Raw genomic sequence first — 16,826 nt, 5'->3', positions numbered from 1 at the left:
GGATGCAGAGCAACAGATGCCACGACTGGTCTGTAAAGTTTTACATAGAGTTCCAAAAGGGGTGTGTGTGTGTGTTGTGTGCACACACATGCACATAAGCATATAGGCATCCTTAATTCCCACATTGTTTAAGGGTCAACTTGTACTTATGATAAAATGTCTACAGAATATTCAGGTGGTACCAGGAAAAGATGTTCCTACAGCTTCGTTATTCTTAGGAGAATCTGGATCTAATATATGGGAAAAGAGGGGCATTTATAAATTTTTTATAAATTACTGCTTTTGAAGTATACAGAAAGCCAGCTTTTTAAACTCACTTCTCCAATAGCTATATGATTTTAATGGCCTTTTCCCCCTGTTTATCATAGTTTATTTGGAATGCGATAGTAGCTAATTCATGATCTCTAGACTCGCACTACTCAGTGTGGTAGTAACTACTTATGTATGACTGTCAAACCCATGAAATGAGACTAGTGTAGATTAAGATGTGCTCCAAACCTGAAACACATACTAGATTGCAAAGGCTTAGTACAAAAAAGAAAGCCTTTCTTTTTTAAAGAAATATCATTAAATCCTTTTATATTGATTACATGTTGAAATTATAATCTTTTGAATACACTGTATAAAATATTAAATTTTGCTTGGTTTAAGTTTCTTGTGACTACTAGAAAATCAAAATTTTCATATTCGTTTGCATTTGTGGTTTGTGTTGTATTTCTGTCTAGCAGTGCTTGACTGTGTTCTTTCAGATTTGCCAACAAGATATGTGAGTTCGGGTCTGTAATGGGTGAGAAGAGATCAGAGAGGGAGAAATATGAATTCCTGATTCTTGATTGTAAGATCCTCCTATTTCTCAGAGTTGCCCAGATTTTATGAGAATTTTGAGGGATTAGGAGAAAAACCTTGAGAAGTAGCTAAACATGAACAGCCTACATAAGAGAGTTGAATACCCTGTCTTGAAAGTCTGTTATGGAACATGAAGTTTGTGGCTCAGAAAACCAAAATAATCTTTTTATAGCTTAACTCCCTTACGGTTCATTCAGCTGCAGTTGGTGGATGTTTTGACTGCATCCTGCAAGCGTACGTAGCTGGGACTAGAGTTTTGTGAGCAACTACTCTGTGTCCTGTGTTTTCCGCATTCTCCCATGTGAACCCCACCATGGCTTTATTATTGGTAGTTTTTATCCTTCAAGATGAGAAACTTAAGTCACAGAAAGACTATTAGTTGCCTGAGGTCACAAACCTAAAGAGAGGGAGAACCAGGAAGCCAGAACCCAAGTCCAGAGTTAACTATTTCATACCACCAACAGCCTTAAGGACTGCTTCATTACAAAAGTTAGTTCTTATTGCTTGCTCTGACCAAATAAAGTGGATGACCCTAGAAAACTGGACTGTAAAGCTATTTTAATTCCTTAAACATTAGAAGAAGAAAATAAGAGATTTTTCTTCACTTTGGTAAAGATGACTGAGTCCATGCACATATCTGTTCATTCATTCACTTGTTCTTCCATCCTTCTTTCATAATTCTGTTTTGTCTCCCGAGGCCACAGGTAACTGGCCACTTTTCATGTAGAGACAAAGTGTAATGGCTGAGTGACTATAAGTTGAAATTTGGCTTCAGCCTTACAGCTCTGTGAATTTGGAATGCTTTTCCAATTCTGTGATCCTCAGGTTTTTATCTGTCAGTCGGGGATAAACTTTGTGTGTAGTTCCCAGAATTGTCACATCTGATGCAGGTAATACACAATGTACCTGGTTTGTCATAAGCAACAATAAGCTAGTGTGAGCTTGCACATGGACTGTTATCACTAGATAAGAAAACAATATTGATGAGTCATTTATCAGTGTGCTTCAAAGCCAGATAAAGCTTTTTCAAAACCACATTTTTAATTTTAACATGCTTTAAAATATGCATATAAATTCTATAAGAACATATTCACTTTATTTTTTTAGACTTCAGTCTTTTTGTATTATGTTTAAATGTCACGTGGAAAAATGAAAATAAACAAATATAAACTGAAGCATGCTCCTTTTAACACTCATCCCTTAGACTGTTAAATTTATTTTTAAATCATTTTCTGAAAAAAATATAAGGTAATTTAGTTAACATGCTTTAGCTCTTTAGCTTATTATATGATGAAGTATACTTATAAAATGCTTTTTAGCTTTTCTAGTAGATGTGAATAATTTTGAAACTGAACAACTACTTGCTAAGTTAAAAAGGTCTGTCAGATAGTATGTAGACCTTCAGGTCCTGAAAGCAAAAGATTTTGTGTTCATTTTCAATATAATTGGTTAACCTTAGTATAGAAAGTTTAGAGTAGATTAAAGTGAGAAAATAAGACAGTATTATTTTTTTAAAAAGACATTGTAGGACTAAAAATTAGATTTCTGTTCTGCTGAAAATCTAAGTGCAGTCTTTCTATAAAAATGAAACAATAAAGCTCTCCTCAGGTTGCATACGTTTAAATAAAAGCTTCTTGGCCTTTGGATTTAGTTCTAGGTACTGTTACTGAAAGTTTGAAGTTTGCAGTGACTGTTAGACCATGAAGAATTTTGGAGAAGTCAGAAAAATGCATTCTATCTATTTAACTGACTGATCTCTTATACTTAATTTTAGAAATCCATCATGTAAAGGCCTGGTCTAAACATAGCTTCTGCTGGATTTTACCACATTGATGGCCACGTTATCGTCTTCATTCCCATTTAGTTGAAAAGATAAGCTGACTATTCTTTATTGCCTTATTTCTTTCCAAAGAAGTTTCAGCCCTGTCTGTTTCATCTGAATTGCATCCCCTTGAAATATTAGAAATTCATCTTTAGGAACTCCAGTGAGTCTTCACTGCTGAGACAATATATAGCCATGACTTCAGAAAGTTTTGGCTTTTTAAATTACTTGAATCTGTGTTCATATCTGTTCATTCATTCATTCGTTTGTTCTTCCATACTTTTTTCATTGACTTCCCTGGTGGTCCAGTGGTTAAGAATACACCTGCCAATGCAGGGAATATGTGTTCAATCTCTGCTCTGGGAGATCCAACGGGCCATGGGGCAACTAAGCCCGTGCACCAGAACTGCTGAGCCCTCGAGTCTAGAGCTGGTGCCCTGCAACAAGAGAAGCCACCACAGCGAGAATCCTGCACACTGTCAGAGTATTAGAGTGGGAAAGACTAGAGATCTCTTCAAGAAAATTGGAGATACCAAGGGGACATTTTGTGCAAAGATGAGCACAACGAAGGACAGAAAAGGCAAGGATCTAACAGAAGCAGAAGAGATTAAGATAAAAGGACATAATGACCAGATAACCACAATGGTATGGTCACTCACCTAGAGCCAGACATCATAGAGTCTGAAGTAAAGTGGGCCTTAGGAAGCATTATTACAAACAAATCTAGTGGAGGTGATGGAATTCCAGCTGAGCTATTGAAAATCCTAAAAGACGATGCTGTGAAAGTGCTGCATTCAATATGTCAGCAAATTTGGAAAACTCAGCAGTGGCCACAGGACTAGAAAAGGTCAGTTTTCATTCCAGTCCCAAAGAAAGACAATGCTAAAGAACGTTCAAACTACTGCACAATTGCACTCATCTCACATGCTAGCAAAAAATGCTCAAAATTCTCCAAGCCAGGCTTCAGCAGTAGGTAAACCAAGAACTTCCAGATGTTGAAGCTGGATTTAGAAAAGTCAGAGGAACCAGAGATCAAATTGCCAACATCTGCTGGATCATCGAAAAAGCAAGAGAGTTCCAGAAAAACATCCACTTTTGCTTCATTGACTATGGTAAAACCTTTGACTGTGTGGATCACAATAAACTGTGGAAACTTCTTCAAGAGATGGGAATATGACCACCTGACCTGCCTTCTGAGAAATCTGTATGCAGGTTAAGAAGCAACAGTTAGGACTGGAATGGAATCACAGACTGGTTCCAGATTGGGAAAGGAGTATGTCAAGGCTGTATATTGTCACCCTGCTTATTTAACTTCTCTTCAGAGAACATCATGAGAAATGCTGGGCTGGATGAAGTACAAGCTAGAATCAAGACTGCTGGGAAAAGTATCAACAACTTCCGATATGCAGTTGCTAACACCCCAATGGCAGAAAGCAAAGAGGAACTAAATAGCCTATTATTGATGAAGGTGAAAGAAGAGAGTGAAAAAGCTGGATTAAAACTCAGCATTCAAAAAATGTAGATCATGGCATCCAGTCCCATGACACTTATGACAAATAGATGGGGAGAAAGTGGAAATGGTGACAGATTTTATTTTATTTATTTTTTATTTTTTTAAAATGGCTTCCCTGGTAGCTCAGATGGTAAAGTGTCTACCTACAATGCAGGAGACCCAGGTTTGATCCCTGGGTCGGGAAGGTCTCCTGGAGAAGGAAATGGCAACCCACTCCACTATTCATGCCTGGAAAATCCCATGGACTGAGGAGCTTGGTGGGCTACCGTCCATGGGGTCACAAAGAGTTGGATGTGACTGAGTGACTTCACTTTCTTTCTTTATTTTTTTGGACTTCAAAATCACTATGGATGGTTGACTGCAGTCATAAAATTAAAAAATGCTTGTTCCTTGGGAGAAAATCTATAACAAACCTAGACAGTGTATTAAAGAGCAGAGATACCATTTTGCTGACGAAGGTCCATAGAGTCAAAGCTATGATTTTTCCATTAGTCATGAACGGATATTAGAGTTGGACCATAAAGAAGGCTGAGCACCAAAGAAATGATGCTATTGAATTGTGGTGTTGGAGAAGACTCCTGAGAGTCCCTTGGACAGCAGAGAGATCAAACCAGTCATTCCTAAAGGAAATCAACTCTGAATATGCATTGAAAGGACTGAAGCTGAAGCTCCAATACTTTGACCACCTGATGTGAAGAGCTGACTCATTGGAAAAGACTGTGGCTGGGAAAGATTGAGGGCAAGAGAAGGGAGCGGCAGAGGATGAGACAGTTATATAGCATCACTGACTCAGTGGACATGAGTTTGTGGAAACTCCAGCAGATGGTGAAGGACAGGGAAGCCTGACGTGCTGCTGTTCTTGAGGTTGAAGAGTCAGATAGGACTTGGCAACTTTGCAACAACACAGCTTCTCTGATTATTACCCTCTTTGACAAGTCCCCCTGTGCCACACTGACTGACCAGTTTCCAGCCATGACTCTTTTTTCTTTGGTTTTCTCATTCATTGCATTAGATATTGATACTTTTTCATTCCCATTCAATCTGTACATTAGACTTAAAGCACTATGTGGTCATTCAGAAACTATCCCTTACGATTTTTCTCTCTGTTTTCTTCCAAGTAAAGAATAGCAAAGACCGCAGGATTATCTCCTAGGCCAGACACATGTACAGGATGAAAATTTATGCCTTACCTGTGCTCTAGTTTTCCAGTCTTCTTGGAGATTTCAGTGGCCAGATGTAGACGTCTGTATAAGACTTTGATCTCTTTTAGTACATTACGATGCTCTGTTTATGAGAAGTGTTTGTATTTTTAAAAAACACTCTTATTGGGATGTAATACACATGCTCTTCAGTTCACCCAATTTTAATTAGTTTTTGTCTGTGGTCTGAGGTAGGTGTCCAACTCCATTCTTTTCCATGTGGCTCTTCAGTGGTCTAAGAATTCTTTGTGGAAAGACCATTCTTTACACATTGTATGATCTTGGCACCCTTGTTGAAAATAAGCTGTTCATAGATATCTGAGTTTATTTCTAGACTCTCAGTTCTCTTCGATTGATGTGTATGTCTGTCCTTGTTCCAGTATCACACTGTGTTCATTATTCTAGTTCTGCCCAGTTTGGGCATCGGTCATGTGAAATTACTAAAATTACTCCAGATTGCTTCAGAGGCCTGCTCCTCACTCCCATGCCAGCTGCTGCTGCTAAGTTGCTTCGGTCGTGCCGGACTCTGTGTGACCCCATGGACGGCAGCCCACCAGGCTCCCCCGTCCCTGGGATTCTCCAGGCAAGAGTACTGGAGTGGGTTGCCATTTCCTTCTCCAATGCAGAAAAGTGAAAAGTGAAAGTGAAGTTGCTTGGTCGTGTCCGACTCTTTGCAACCCCATGGACTGTAGCACAACAGGCTCCTCTGCCCATGGGATTTTCCAGGCAAGAGTACTGGAGGGGTTAGCCTTTCCCTTCTCCAGGAGATCTTCCCAACTCTGTGATAAAACCCAGGTCTCCCACATTGCAGATGGATTCTTTACCAGCTGAGCCACAAGGGAAGCCCAAGAACACTGGACTGGGTAAGCTATCCCTTCTCCAGCAGATCTTCCCAACCCAGGAAGAGAACCAGGGTCTCCTGCATTGCAGGTAGATTCTTTGCCAACTAAGCTGTGACCTGGAGATTAATCAGCTGAGAAATTGTGAATAAGCTATTCCTTTGCTGACTTGCTATGGGTTTTGCTAAATGATTCAGTTCAGTTCAGTTCAGTCACTCAGTCGTGTCTGACTCTTTGTGACCCCATGAATCACAGCACGCCAGGCCTCCCTGTCCATCACCAACTCCTGGAGTTGAGTTAAACTCATGTCCATCGAGTTGGTGATGCTATCCAGCCATCTCATCCTCTGTCATCCCCTTTTCCTCCTGCCCCCAATCCCTCGCAGCATCAAAGTCTTTTCCAATGAGACAACTCTTCGCATCAGGTGGCCAAAGTACTGGAGTTTCAGCTTTAGCATCAGTCCTTCCAATGAATACCCAGGACTGATCTCCTTTAGGATGGACTGGTTGGATCTCCTTGCAGTCCAAGGGACTCTCAAGAGTCTTCTCCAACACCACAGTTCAAAAGCATCAATTCTTCGGTGCTCAGCTTTCTTCACAGTCCAACTCTCACATCCATACATGACCACTGGAAAAACCATAGCCTTGACTAGATGGACCTTTGTTGGCAAAGTAATGTCTCTGCTTTCCAATATGCTATCTAGGTTGGTCATAACTTTCCTTCCAAGGAGTAAGTGTCTTTTAATTTCATGACTGCAGTCATCATCTGCAGTGATTTTGGAGCCCCCCAAAATAAAGTATGCCACTGTTTCCACTGTTTCCCCATCTATTTACCATGAAGTGATGGTACCAGATGCCATGATCTTCGTTTTCGGAATGTTGAGCTTTAAGCCAACTTTTTCACTCTCCTCTTTCACTTTCATCAAGAGGCTTTTTGTTCCTCTTCGCTTTCTGCCATAAGGGTGGTGTCATCTACGTATCTCAGGTTATTGATATTTCTCCCGGCAATCTTGATTCCAGCTTGTGCTTCTTCCAGCCCAGTGTTTCTTATGATGTACTCTGCATAGAAGTTAAATAAGCAGGGTGACAATGTACAGCCTTGACGTATTCCTTTTGCTGTTTGAAACCAGTCTGTTGTTCCATGTCCAGTTCTAACTGTTGCTTCCTGACCTGCATACAGGTTTCTCAAGAGGCAGATCAGGTGGTCTGGTATTCCCATCTCTTTGAGAACTTTCCACAGTTTATTGTGATCCACACAGTCAAAGGCTTTGGCATAGTCAATAAAGCAGAACTAGATGTTTTTCTGGCACTCTCTTGCTTTTTCCATGATCCAGCGATGTTGGCAATTTGATCTCTGGTTCCTCTGCCTTTTCTAAAACCAGCTTGAACATCAGGAAGTTCACGGTTCACGTATTGCTGAAGCCTGGCTTGGAGAATTTGAGCATGACTTTACTAGCATGTGAGATGAGTGCAATTGTGCAGTAGTTTGAGCATTCTTTGGCATTGCCTTTCTTTGGGATTGGAATGAAAACTGACCTTTTCCAGTCCTGTGGCCACTGCTGAGCTTTCCAAATTTGCTGGCATATTGAATGCAGCACTTTCACAGCATCATCTTTCAGGATTTGGAATAGCTCAACTGGAATTCCATCACCTCCACTAGCTTTGTTCATAGTGATGCTTTCTAAGGCCCACTTGACTTTGCGTTCCTGGATGTCTGGCTCTAGGTAAGTGATCACACCATCTTGATTACCTGGGTCGTGAAGATCTTTTTTGTACAGTTCTTCTGTGTATTCTTGCCACCACTTCTTTATATCTTCTGCTTCTGTTAGGTCCATACCATTTCTGTCCTTTATTGAGCCCATCTTTGCATGAAATGTTCCCTTGGTATCTCTAATTTTCTTGAAGAGATCTCTAGTCTTTCCCATTCTGTTGTTTTCCTGTATTTCTTTTCATTGATCACTGAGGAAGGCTTTTTTTTTTTTTATCTCCCCTTGCTATTCTTTGAAACTCTGCATTCAGATGCTTATATCTTTCCTTTTCTCCTTTGCTTTTCTCTTCTCTTCTTTTCACAGCTATTTGTAAGGCCTCCTCAGACAGTCCTTTTGCTTTTTTGCCTTTTTTCCATGGGGATGGTCTTGATCCCTGTCTCCTGTACAATGTCACGAATGATTTTTCATCTATAAATGCAGTATCAGTTTTTACATTTGGTCAGTTTGTTGCAGTGGTGAGGTAAATTGATTCTAAAGCCCTTGGGAATGATAAAGTGCTATATGAGTTTTTCCTGATGGTAAAATGCCTTTCTTAATATTAAAACCTAATCTACGTACTGGCTTATTGTTATTGATATTATCATTTTAAATGTCAGGTTTACTTTAAGGTAAGCTGAGACAATAATCTTTTTCCCACCACTGCACTTCCTACCAGGCACATTGAACAAAGAAAGTGACACAGTGGAAATGCAATTCCTAAACTGTCAGGCTGTCCTGTTAAGTTTTCTTGATGCAGCATCATGGAATTTGTTAAGGATAAAATGAACTAAACATTTAACTTTGACACCACCTAGAGGCAATTATGTCATACATGCTGTCTTGATTAAACTTTCTCAAATGCTGCTTTCAGAGTAGATGTGGAACAAAAGTAAAAGGTGGATAACTCTTTGTATATAATTTTTCTCTACACCCTAAAGAATTGTCCTTTCCCTAGTGGGTTCTCAGCATGCACTGTGAGATTAAAACATACTTGTTTACTACTAAGCAAATCTGAATTTTACCAGAAGTTGCCAGTAGGAAATGTATCTCAAGGAATTGGGTGTCTTATAGAAATATTTATTGCAGATGTTCTTAAAGTATCTCCTTTGTAAGTTGAATTCTTTATACTTTGCATAATATTACAATAGTATCTTTCTTTTATGATATCCAGTTCCTAATAAGACAGTATAGACATTAAGAAATGAAACAATATTACTTGCAAGAAATTCATAACTACTATGCAAATATTTAGAAGGCTACTGTTGCCTAAGTATATACTTCACAGGCTTTTTCTTATTTTGTCTCTGAAAATCTAAATTTACATATCTATGCCATGGTTATTTAAAGGGTTTTTAATACTATTTTAAGATACAGTTCTTTTAAATTGGGTCACAATATGTGCAAACTATATGTCTTATATTATTGAATAATTTAATAAATGTATGTGGCATCCTTTTAGTAAAGGGTTATCTATTAAATTTTTACTTTCCCTAATAATTATTTGTTGATATTAAATTGACAGCATAAAATAATTATAAAATTACAGACAATGTATTTTGACACATCATCAGGAACTGTTGAACAAATAAAGGGAATTCCTTAAAATGTAACAACTTAACACCAATTCGAAAGTATATGCTTTCCAAAATGTGTATGATTTTGTAAGAAGTTAACTTGTTTAGGAAGAGAAGCATTAGATCATTGCAGAACCAATATTTAACTGTTGGAAATCATAACACACACACCAATTGATGCTTGACTGAATCCTCCTTCTTCCCCAGACAGAGGAAATGACAGGATATTATTCACATATAAAGATGATTTCAAACTGTGTTTCTTTCCTCATATAAAATAAAAGTTTACAGACATGTTATGCTGTTTGAATTAGAAAAATATTAGCATCTTCTCAAATGTGTTTTCTAACTTTATTGTAGGAAGAAGTTGTGGAAGAGATTGAATTGTATATGGAATAAAATCCCAGGAAATTAAATGAAAAATTTAAATAAATTATTTTTCAGTTATAACATTTCATATAAATGACCATGTCTGATAACTCCTTGGACAGCTGCTCTTTACAAATAAAAACATCATAAATAAGTGCATATGAATGTGGGATTAGAAAGCTAGGGTCATGGAAATTGTGCTTTTGCAAAGAAAATTTAATTTTAACTCTTACATGAAAAGATCTGTATCTAGCTCCATGTTTTTGCTCAACTCTTGCTTCTTTTTTGAGTTCTTCCTGCTGCTTGCAAAAATACTGTCTGTTTATTACATAAACCAGTACTGCCACCTCGTGATCTTTTCCTGAATTTCACCTGTCCATCCTTATTCGTTCTCTTTGGGTACTTCTTATTTCTGGCTTACTGGTTTAGTATTCCTCACATCTGCACATTTTTGATCTCCGACTTCTGGTTAGAATCTCTTCTAGGGTTATTTAGTTAGTTGCTGTTAGTTGCTCAGTCATGTCCGACTCTCTCTGACCCCATGAACTGTATAGCCCAACAGACTCCTCTGTCCATGGGATTCTCCAGGCAAGAATCCTGGAGTGGGTAGCCATTCCTTTCTCCAGGGAATCTTTCCGATCCAAGGATCAAACCGGGGTCTCCTACATTACAGGGAGATTCTTTACCGTCAGAGTCACCAGGGAAGTCTGTTACCATTTGGACCTAACAGAAGCAGAAGGTATTAAAAAGGAGTGGCAAGACTACACAGAAGAACTATACAAAAAATATTTTCATGACCCAGATAGCCATGATGGTGTGATCACTCACCTAGAACCAGACATCCTGTAATGGGAAGTCAAGTGGGCCTTAGGAAGCATCACTATGAACAAAGCTAGTGGAGGAGATGGAATTGCAGTTGAGCTGTTTCAGATCCTAAAAGATGATGCTGTGAAAATGCTGCACTCAATATGCCAGCAAATTTGGAAAACAGCAGTGGCCACAGGACTGGAAAATATCAGTTTTCATTCCAGTGCCAAAGAAAGGCAATGCCAAAGAATGCTCAAACTGTCACTCAATTGCACTGATCTCACACACTAGCAAAGTAGTGTTAAAAATTCTCCAAGCCATGCTTCAACAGTATGTGAACTGTGAACTTCCAGATGTTCAAGCTGGATTTAGAAAAGGCAGAGGAATCAGAGATCAAATTGCCAACATCCACTGGATCATCAAAAAAGTGACAGAATTCCAGAAAAACATCTACTTCTGCTTTATTGACTACCCCAAAGCCTTTGACTGTGTGACTCACAACAAACTGTGGAAAGTTCTTAAAGAGATCGGAATACCAGACCACCTTACCTGCCTCCTGAGAAATCTGTATGCAGGTCAAGAAGCAATAGTTAAAACTGGACATGGAACAACAGACTGATTCCAAATCAGGAAAGGAGTACATCAAAGCTGTATATTGTCACCCTGCTTATTTAAATTATATGCAGAGTACATCATGAGAAATGCTGGCCTGGATGAAGCACAAGCTGGAATCAAGATTGTTGGGAGCAATATCAGTCACCTCAGATATACAGTCCATGGGGTCGCGAAGAGTTGGACATGACTGAGTGACTTCACTTTCACTTTTCACTTTCATGCATTGGAGAAGGAAATGGCAACCCACTCCAGTATTCTTGCCTGGAGAATCCTGGGGACAGAGGAGCCTGGTGGGCTGTCATCTATGGGGTCGCACAGAGTCAGACGTGACTGAAGCGACTTAGCAGCAACAGCAGCAGATATGCAGATGACACCACCCTTATGGCAGAAAGTGAAGAAGAGCCAAAGAGCCTCTTGATGAAAGTGAAAGAGGAAACTGAAAAAGTTGGCTTAAAACTCAACATTCGGAAAATTAAGATCATGGCATCTGGACCCATCACTTCATAGCAAAAAGATGGGGAAACAATGGAAACAGTGAGAGACTTTGTTTTGAGGGGCTCCAAAATCACTGCAGATGGTGACTGGAGCCAAGAAATTAAACGACAGTTGCTCCTTGGAAGAAAAATTATGACCAGCTTAGACAGCATATTCAAAAGCAGAGACATTACTTTGCCAACAAAGGTCTGTCTAGTGAAAGTTATGGTTTCTCCAGTAGTCATGTATGGATGTGAGAGTTGAACTATAAAGAAAGCTGAGCACCAAAGAATTGATGCTTTTGAACTGTGGTGTTGGAGAAAACTCTTGATCATGGGGTCGCAATGAGTTGGACATGACTGAGCGACTGTACTGAACTAAACTGTGTTATTTTCATCTTTATCCCCATTAATTCTCTCCTGGATATTTTGTCAGTGCATTTGAAGAGTAGTTAACATGACAACTGTCCATGACAAGACCTAAAAGTTAAATCACATCTGCCAAAAAAGAAGTAAAAATTAGGTTCCATGGCTTCTGTTTCATATCTGTAATTCTAGTGCCAACTTAGCTGAGGATATTCAAAACTTACTAGCTAGAGGAATTAGAATGAAATATAATTTCTCTAATTTATTTTATTTGATGATCATCCTTTTAAAAAACACATTTTTATGGTTTATTTTTTATCTCTTTGTTTTTGCAGCTTTTATCATTCCTCCAGGGTTTATTTACTTTTTACCACGAGGGATATGAACTCGCCCAGGAATTTGCACCATATAAACAACAGCTGCAGTTCAACTTGCAGAATGTAAGACTATACCTGTTCTCACTGCCTCTCCTTAGTTAATCAGATAATCCCAGGGCAACTGAGTTATAGCCAAGCTGAACTTTGGAGTCTTTCAAAAACTTATCTGAGTACAATAAAGCCTCATTCATTTAGAAAAATCACTTAATAAATTTATTAACTTTTTAAAATAAGAGCTAATCTCATGTTTGAAAAATATATACTGCCAAATTTCGTGAAAATGAAAATATCTGAGTGCAGAGACCTTAGAAACTGTTGCCTTTATCTAGTGTTTTCATTATTTTGCTGAGTGACCCTAGGCATGTCATATTTCCTGAGAGGGCAGTATTTCTGTGTTTGTGAAAGGAACTTTCACAATGGACTTTCATGCTTTGTCCCTTTCCTCCCTGAAGCTATTTATTTTATAGCTGACATTTACTGTTTTCTAAAAATAAATTTAAATGTGGCTTTCAAGCATCCATAAAAGCTGTGTTAAAGCTTCAGGAGAATTATTTAAAAACACCCTATCTATTTCTGGGACAGTTTACTTTGTAAAGTTGTCCAGTAAATGCTTTTAATATTTGATTGCAGTTATACGAATTCTGATTTACATGTACTGAATACCAGTTACACTTTAAAAAGTTAGCCAATCCTTTCTGTATTATCAAATATGTTGTTCGGTTGGTAAGTCATGTCTGGACTCTTTGCAGCCTCCTGGACTGCAGCACACTAGGCTTCCCTGTCCTTTCACTATCTCCAGGAGTTTGCTCAAACTCATGTCCATTGAGTCGATGATGCCAATAACAAAATCTTAATTGCTGAGGATTTTGTGTAAATGAAGAGTTATTTCTGAAACCATGTCTGGTACTCTGTAGCTAAAATAGTTTGTGAAGATTTCACTTAATTTTCTATAAAAAGCATGCCTTTCACTCCTTACCTGATTTTTGCTATTGTAAAGATGTTCAGCAAATAGAAATATGCGTTTGGAGCGTAGCACGAGAAATAAGTAATTGCATTTATTCTACTTGTGTTTTGCATTTAGCTTTTTATTTAACCTAGATTTTCTCACAGAATCAATTTCACATGCAATTCATTCCATTGTTTTTCAATATGGAATCCATTTGGGCTTTCTCAGTAAATATTAAAAGGGAAAATTATAAACCCAAAGTATTTTTATTATTTCCATATTAAATGCAATTGCAGTAAAATTCCTGAAATTTGAGAACAAGAGACAGGTAAAGTATTGGAAAAAATTCATATCCTTATTTTTCAAAGGGAAAAGCAGCAAAAGTGGCAATTAAGAAAACTTTCCTAACTTTACTTTGAGATTCAGATCTTTTATTAGGGGCCGTAACAAAATGGTAATCATCACTGTCTCACAGGTTGGTGATTATTCTTATGTTTCCAAGTGTGTATTGTTGAGATAATATGACCTGAATGCAAAATTGATTTTCATAGAGAAAAGCCATATACTTTCTATATCTTCCCTTAAGTAAACTTGCTATGGTGTAAGTAAATTACTTCCTACAATAGAAGATGTTAGAACTTGGAAAACTATTCATTTTTATGTGTTAATTTATGCATTGACCTCCTGATAACTATGTTAGGATTTTGGGAAAACAAGGTAAGTGATATTTCTTCAAAGAGGTGTTCGGAATAAAAATGATGAACCTTTTTCTTGATTAGTGCCACATATATCAAAACTATGTGAATTTATTTTAACCCTCAAAACAAATTAAGTTGTTGTGTATCTGCTTTTTTTTTATCTTAGGTATTATGGGATATAAAATGTTATTTTAATTAATATCTTATATTTGTAAAGCTATAAGTTGTTCCCTAGATAATGTTAAGTGGGAAATTGGATAACATACACAGATTCAAAGAGAAACATGCAGAAGGTCATTCAGAAAAGTTTCACTAAAGCAGATCAAAATTAGAGCATAGGATTCAATGTAGATGGTGGTGGATATGGTGAACAGTCCTGAAAGAGTCAAGGTTATCCTTTGCACCATTTGTAGTTTTGAAACCTTAGACTGGGTGTTCCTCAAAACTGGTAGAAAACACTGAATGAAATTGTTGTTTCTATTTACTAAAGACGAGGAATAATTTTGAAAGTACTCGACAAGAGGTAGAGCGATTGATGCAGAGGATGAAATCTGCCAATCAAGATTACAGGCCACCCAGCCAGTGGACAATGGAAGGCTACTTGTATGTCCAGGAGAAACGTGAGTTGCAAAGATGTCAATTAATGTCTCATAAGATTAACATTCTGTTTCTATGAGACGTAAGTTGGTTACTTGCTTTTCCTTCAAGAAGGAAGACTAAAATTCCTAACAGCTTTATCCTATATGGTCTGCTTGGCCAGCGACTATCACTGAATGTGGAAGTTTTTCCACTTTTCACCATTGGATTCTCTAAGCTGGTATGTTGTTAAACTTGGAACTTAGAATTTTCATGATGATACCGTAACATGAGTTCAGTTTTACAATTTAATTATGGTGTCTGATCTCAATGCAAAATTTCATGGAGAATTAAAACCCAAAGCCTTTATCAGATGAATCATCTTGGTGACTTTGGTAGTGGTTTTCCCCTTCAGCAGCATTATTTCATTTAATTCTGTGCTCTGACAGTTTTCAGGAGTAAAACTGGTAATTACATAACATCAAACTGGCACTGTTTACTTCCTGGTATTGGGAAATAAGCTTCAGATCCAATAGAGCATTATTATAAGTGCCTCACTCTGAGAAAGTTTTTCTCACAAAAGTTAATAAAAGCCATTCAAACTTGTATAACTAGGGTCCTTTTTTGTCATTAAGTGGAACGAGCGATTAAATTAACTCTCTGTTTCAAACCAGAATGCCCTAAAGCACTCTCTTACTCGTGTTGAAGGAACAGTTGTTTGCATTTCCAGTACATCATGGGCCAGGGTCTTCATAAAACACAGAATCACGCGTGTGGATTGTGCAGTAATCTCAGATTGCTCTAAAAGTTGGTAAATGCCTATTTTCACTTTTTGTAGTTTTTCTCACATGTGTGGACTTGAAGATGACATGGAGTAACATTGCCCTAAGTCTCCCCATCTCTAGACAATAGATCCGGGTAGTTTTCTTGAAGACATTATAGTTAAAGGGTTTGAGATGTGGAAGCTGTAGATGTTGACTGTGAAAGTTTTGGGGGCATAATGCAAAATGATCACTAATATGCCAAGGTAGTTTATATTTGACATGATCAGATGATTGTCATTTGTTCCTTAACAGTATGGAAGCAGATAACAGTTTGATCCAGTAGTCTCAGCAAATAATTATTACTACATTGGTGATAGTGGGCTGCTGGCTCAGGGGATCTGGTTTCAGGATTTTCCCTCTCATAGCTATCTACCTTGACCAGTCTACTGTTTTCAGATGTTAAAATGATGAATCGAATGTCCTGCCTTTATAGTCTATAATTAAAATATAATAAATAGGTTTTTCCAAAATTTCTTGAGAAAAGACCAATTCATTGATCATATATGCAAGAGTATATGGATTTAACTCAGGACCCTAAGAAAGATTCTGCGTACTGAATAGTTTTTCCATATTTGAGAGGCTCAGTGTGAGGGTACATGGAGAGGAGCTTATACTGTGCCTAGTGGAGGAATATGTGGATAATGAGGCTTGTCAAATCTGCATCTGGTAGAGGAGGTACGATCCTGTTGCCCAAAGATTTTTTATTCATTGCAGCTCAGCAATACTTTATTTCTTGAGGTCCCCCCTCACCCCTATTGTTAACACAGTTGCTAAAATCATTGTGGGTATACAATATCATGTTCTACTCAAAAAAGCTTTGGATTACCTAGCAAAATTCTTGTGTACATAATCTTCACATATGTCCTGTTCAGCCACGACTTGGTAGCCCATCCACTGGAAGGTGCCAAGGTTTGCTTACCTATTCCCCAGCTATTGGACATTTGGATCATACTAAAAGCATAAGCCCTTTAATAATCTAGGGTCTGGATGCATAGACAGAATGCAGTGTTTTATGCACCTGTCTGATGTTGATATCTTTTATTCTCAGATACCTGACTTCTTCTCTGGGTCAGTCTGAAATGATCATAAAGCCCTCTGTGGCACTGACCTTTTCTCTGAGAGTTCCTATCCCTCTAACATCCTGCTATAGGCTACAGAACTCAGGTAAATCTTCAATTCCAGTGTTTCTGTAGCCTGGGACCAAATCTGTCTATCTCCTTAATAACCTGTGAACC

The 16,826-nt window shown here is 38.1% G+C and overlaps 1 protein-coding gene across 4 annotated transcripts in view; it reads left to right on the top strand.

The window, feature by feature from the left end:
- ARHGAP42 (Rho GTPase activating protein 42) overlaps positions 1-16,826 on the top strand; it is a 348,023-nt gene that overhangs the window by 263,353 nt on the left and 67,844 nt on the right. For all 4 annotated transcript variants that reach the window (XM_003586932.6, XM_059875064.1, XM_059875065.1 and 1 more), the window contains 2 exons: positions 12,506-12,610; positions 14,682-14,811. In XM_003586932.6, the coding sequence (XP_003586980.1) occupies positions 12,506-12,610; positions 14,682-14,811 (235 nt within the window). The remainder of the gene's footprint in view (positions 1-12,505; positions 12,611-14,681; positions 14,812-16,826) is intronic.

Source organism: Bos taurus, chromosome 15 (assembly GCF_002263795.3).
Source record: "Bos taurus isolate L1 Dominette 01449 registration number 42190680 breed Hereford chromosome 15, ARS-UCD2.0, whole genome shotgun sequence".
In the NCBI taxonomy this organism is placed as follows: domain Eukaryota; kingdom Metazoa; phylum Chordata; class Mammalia; order Artiodactyla; family Bovidae; genus Bos; species Bos taurus.
This window is presented reverse-complemented; position numbering and strand designations above follow the sequence as displayed.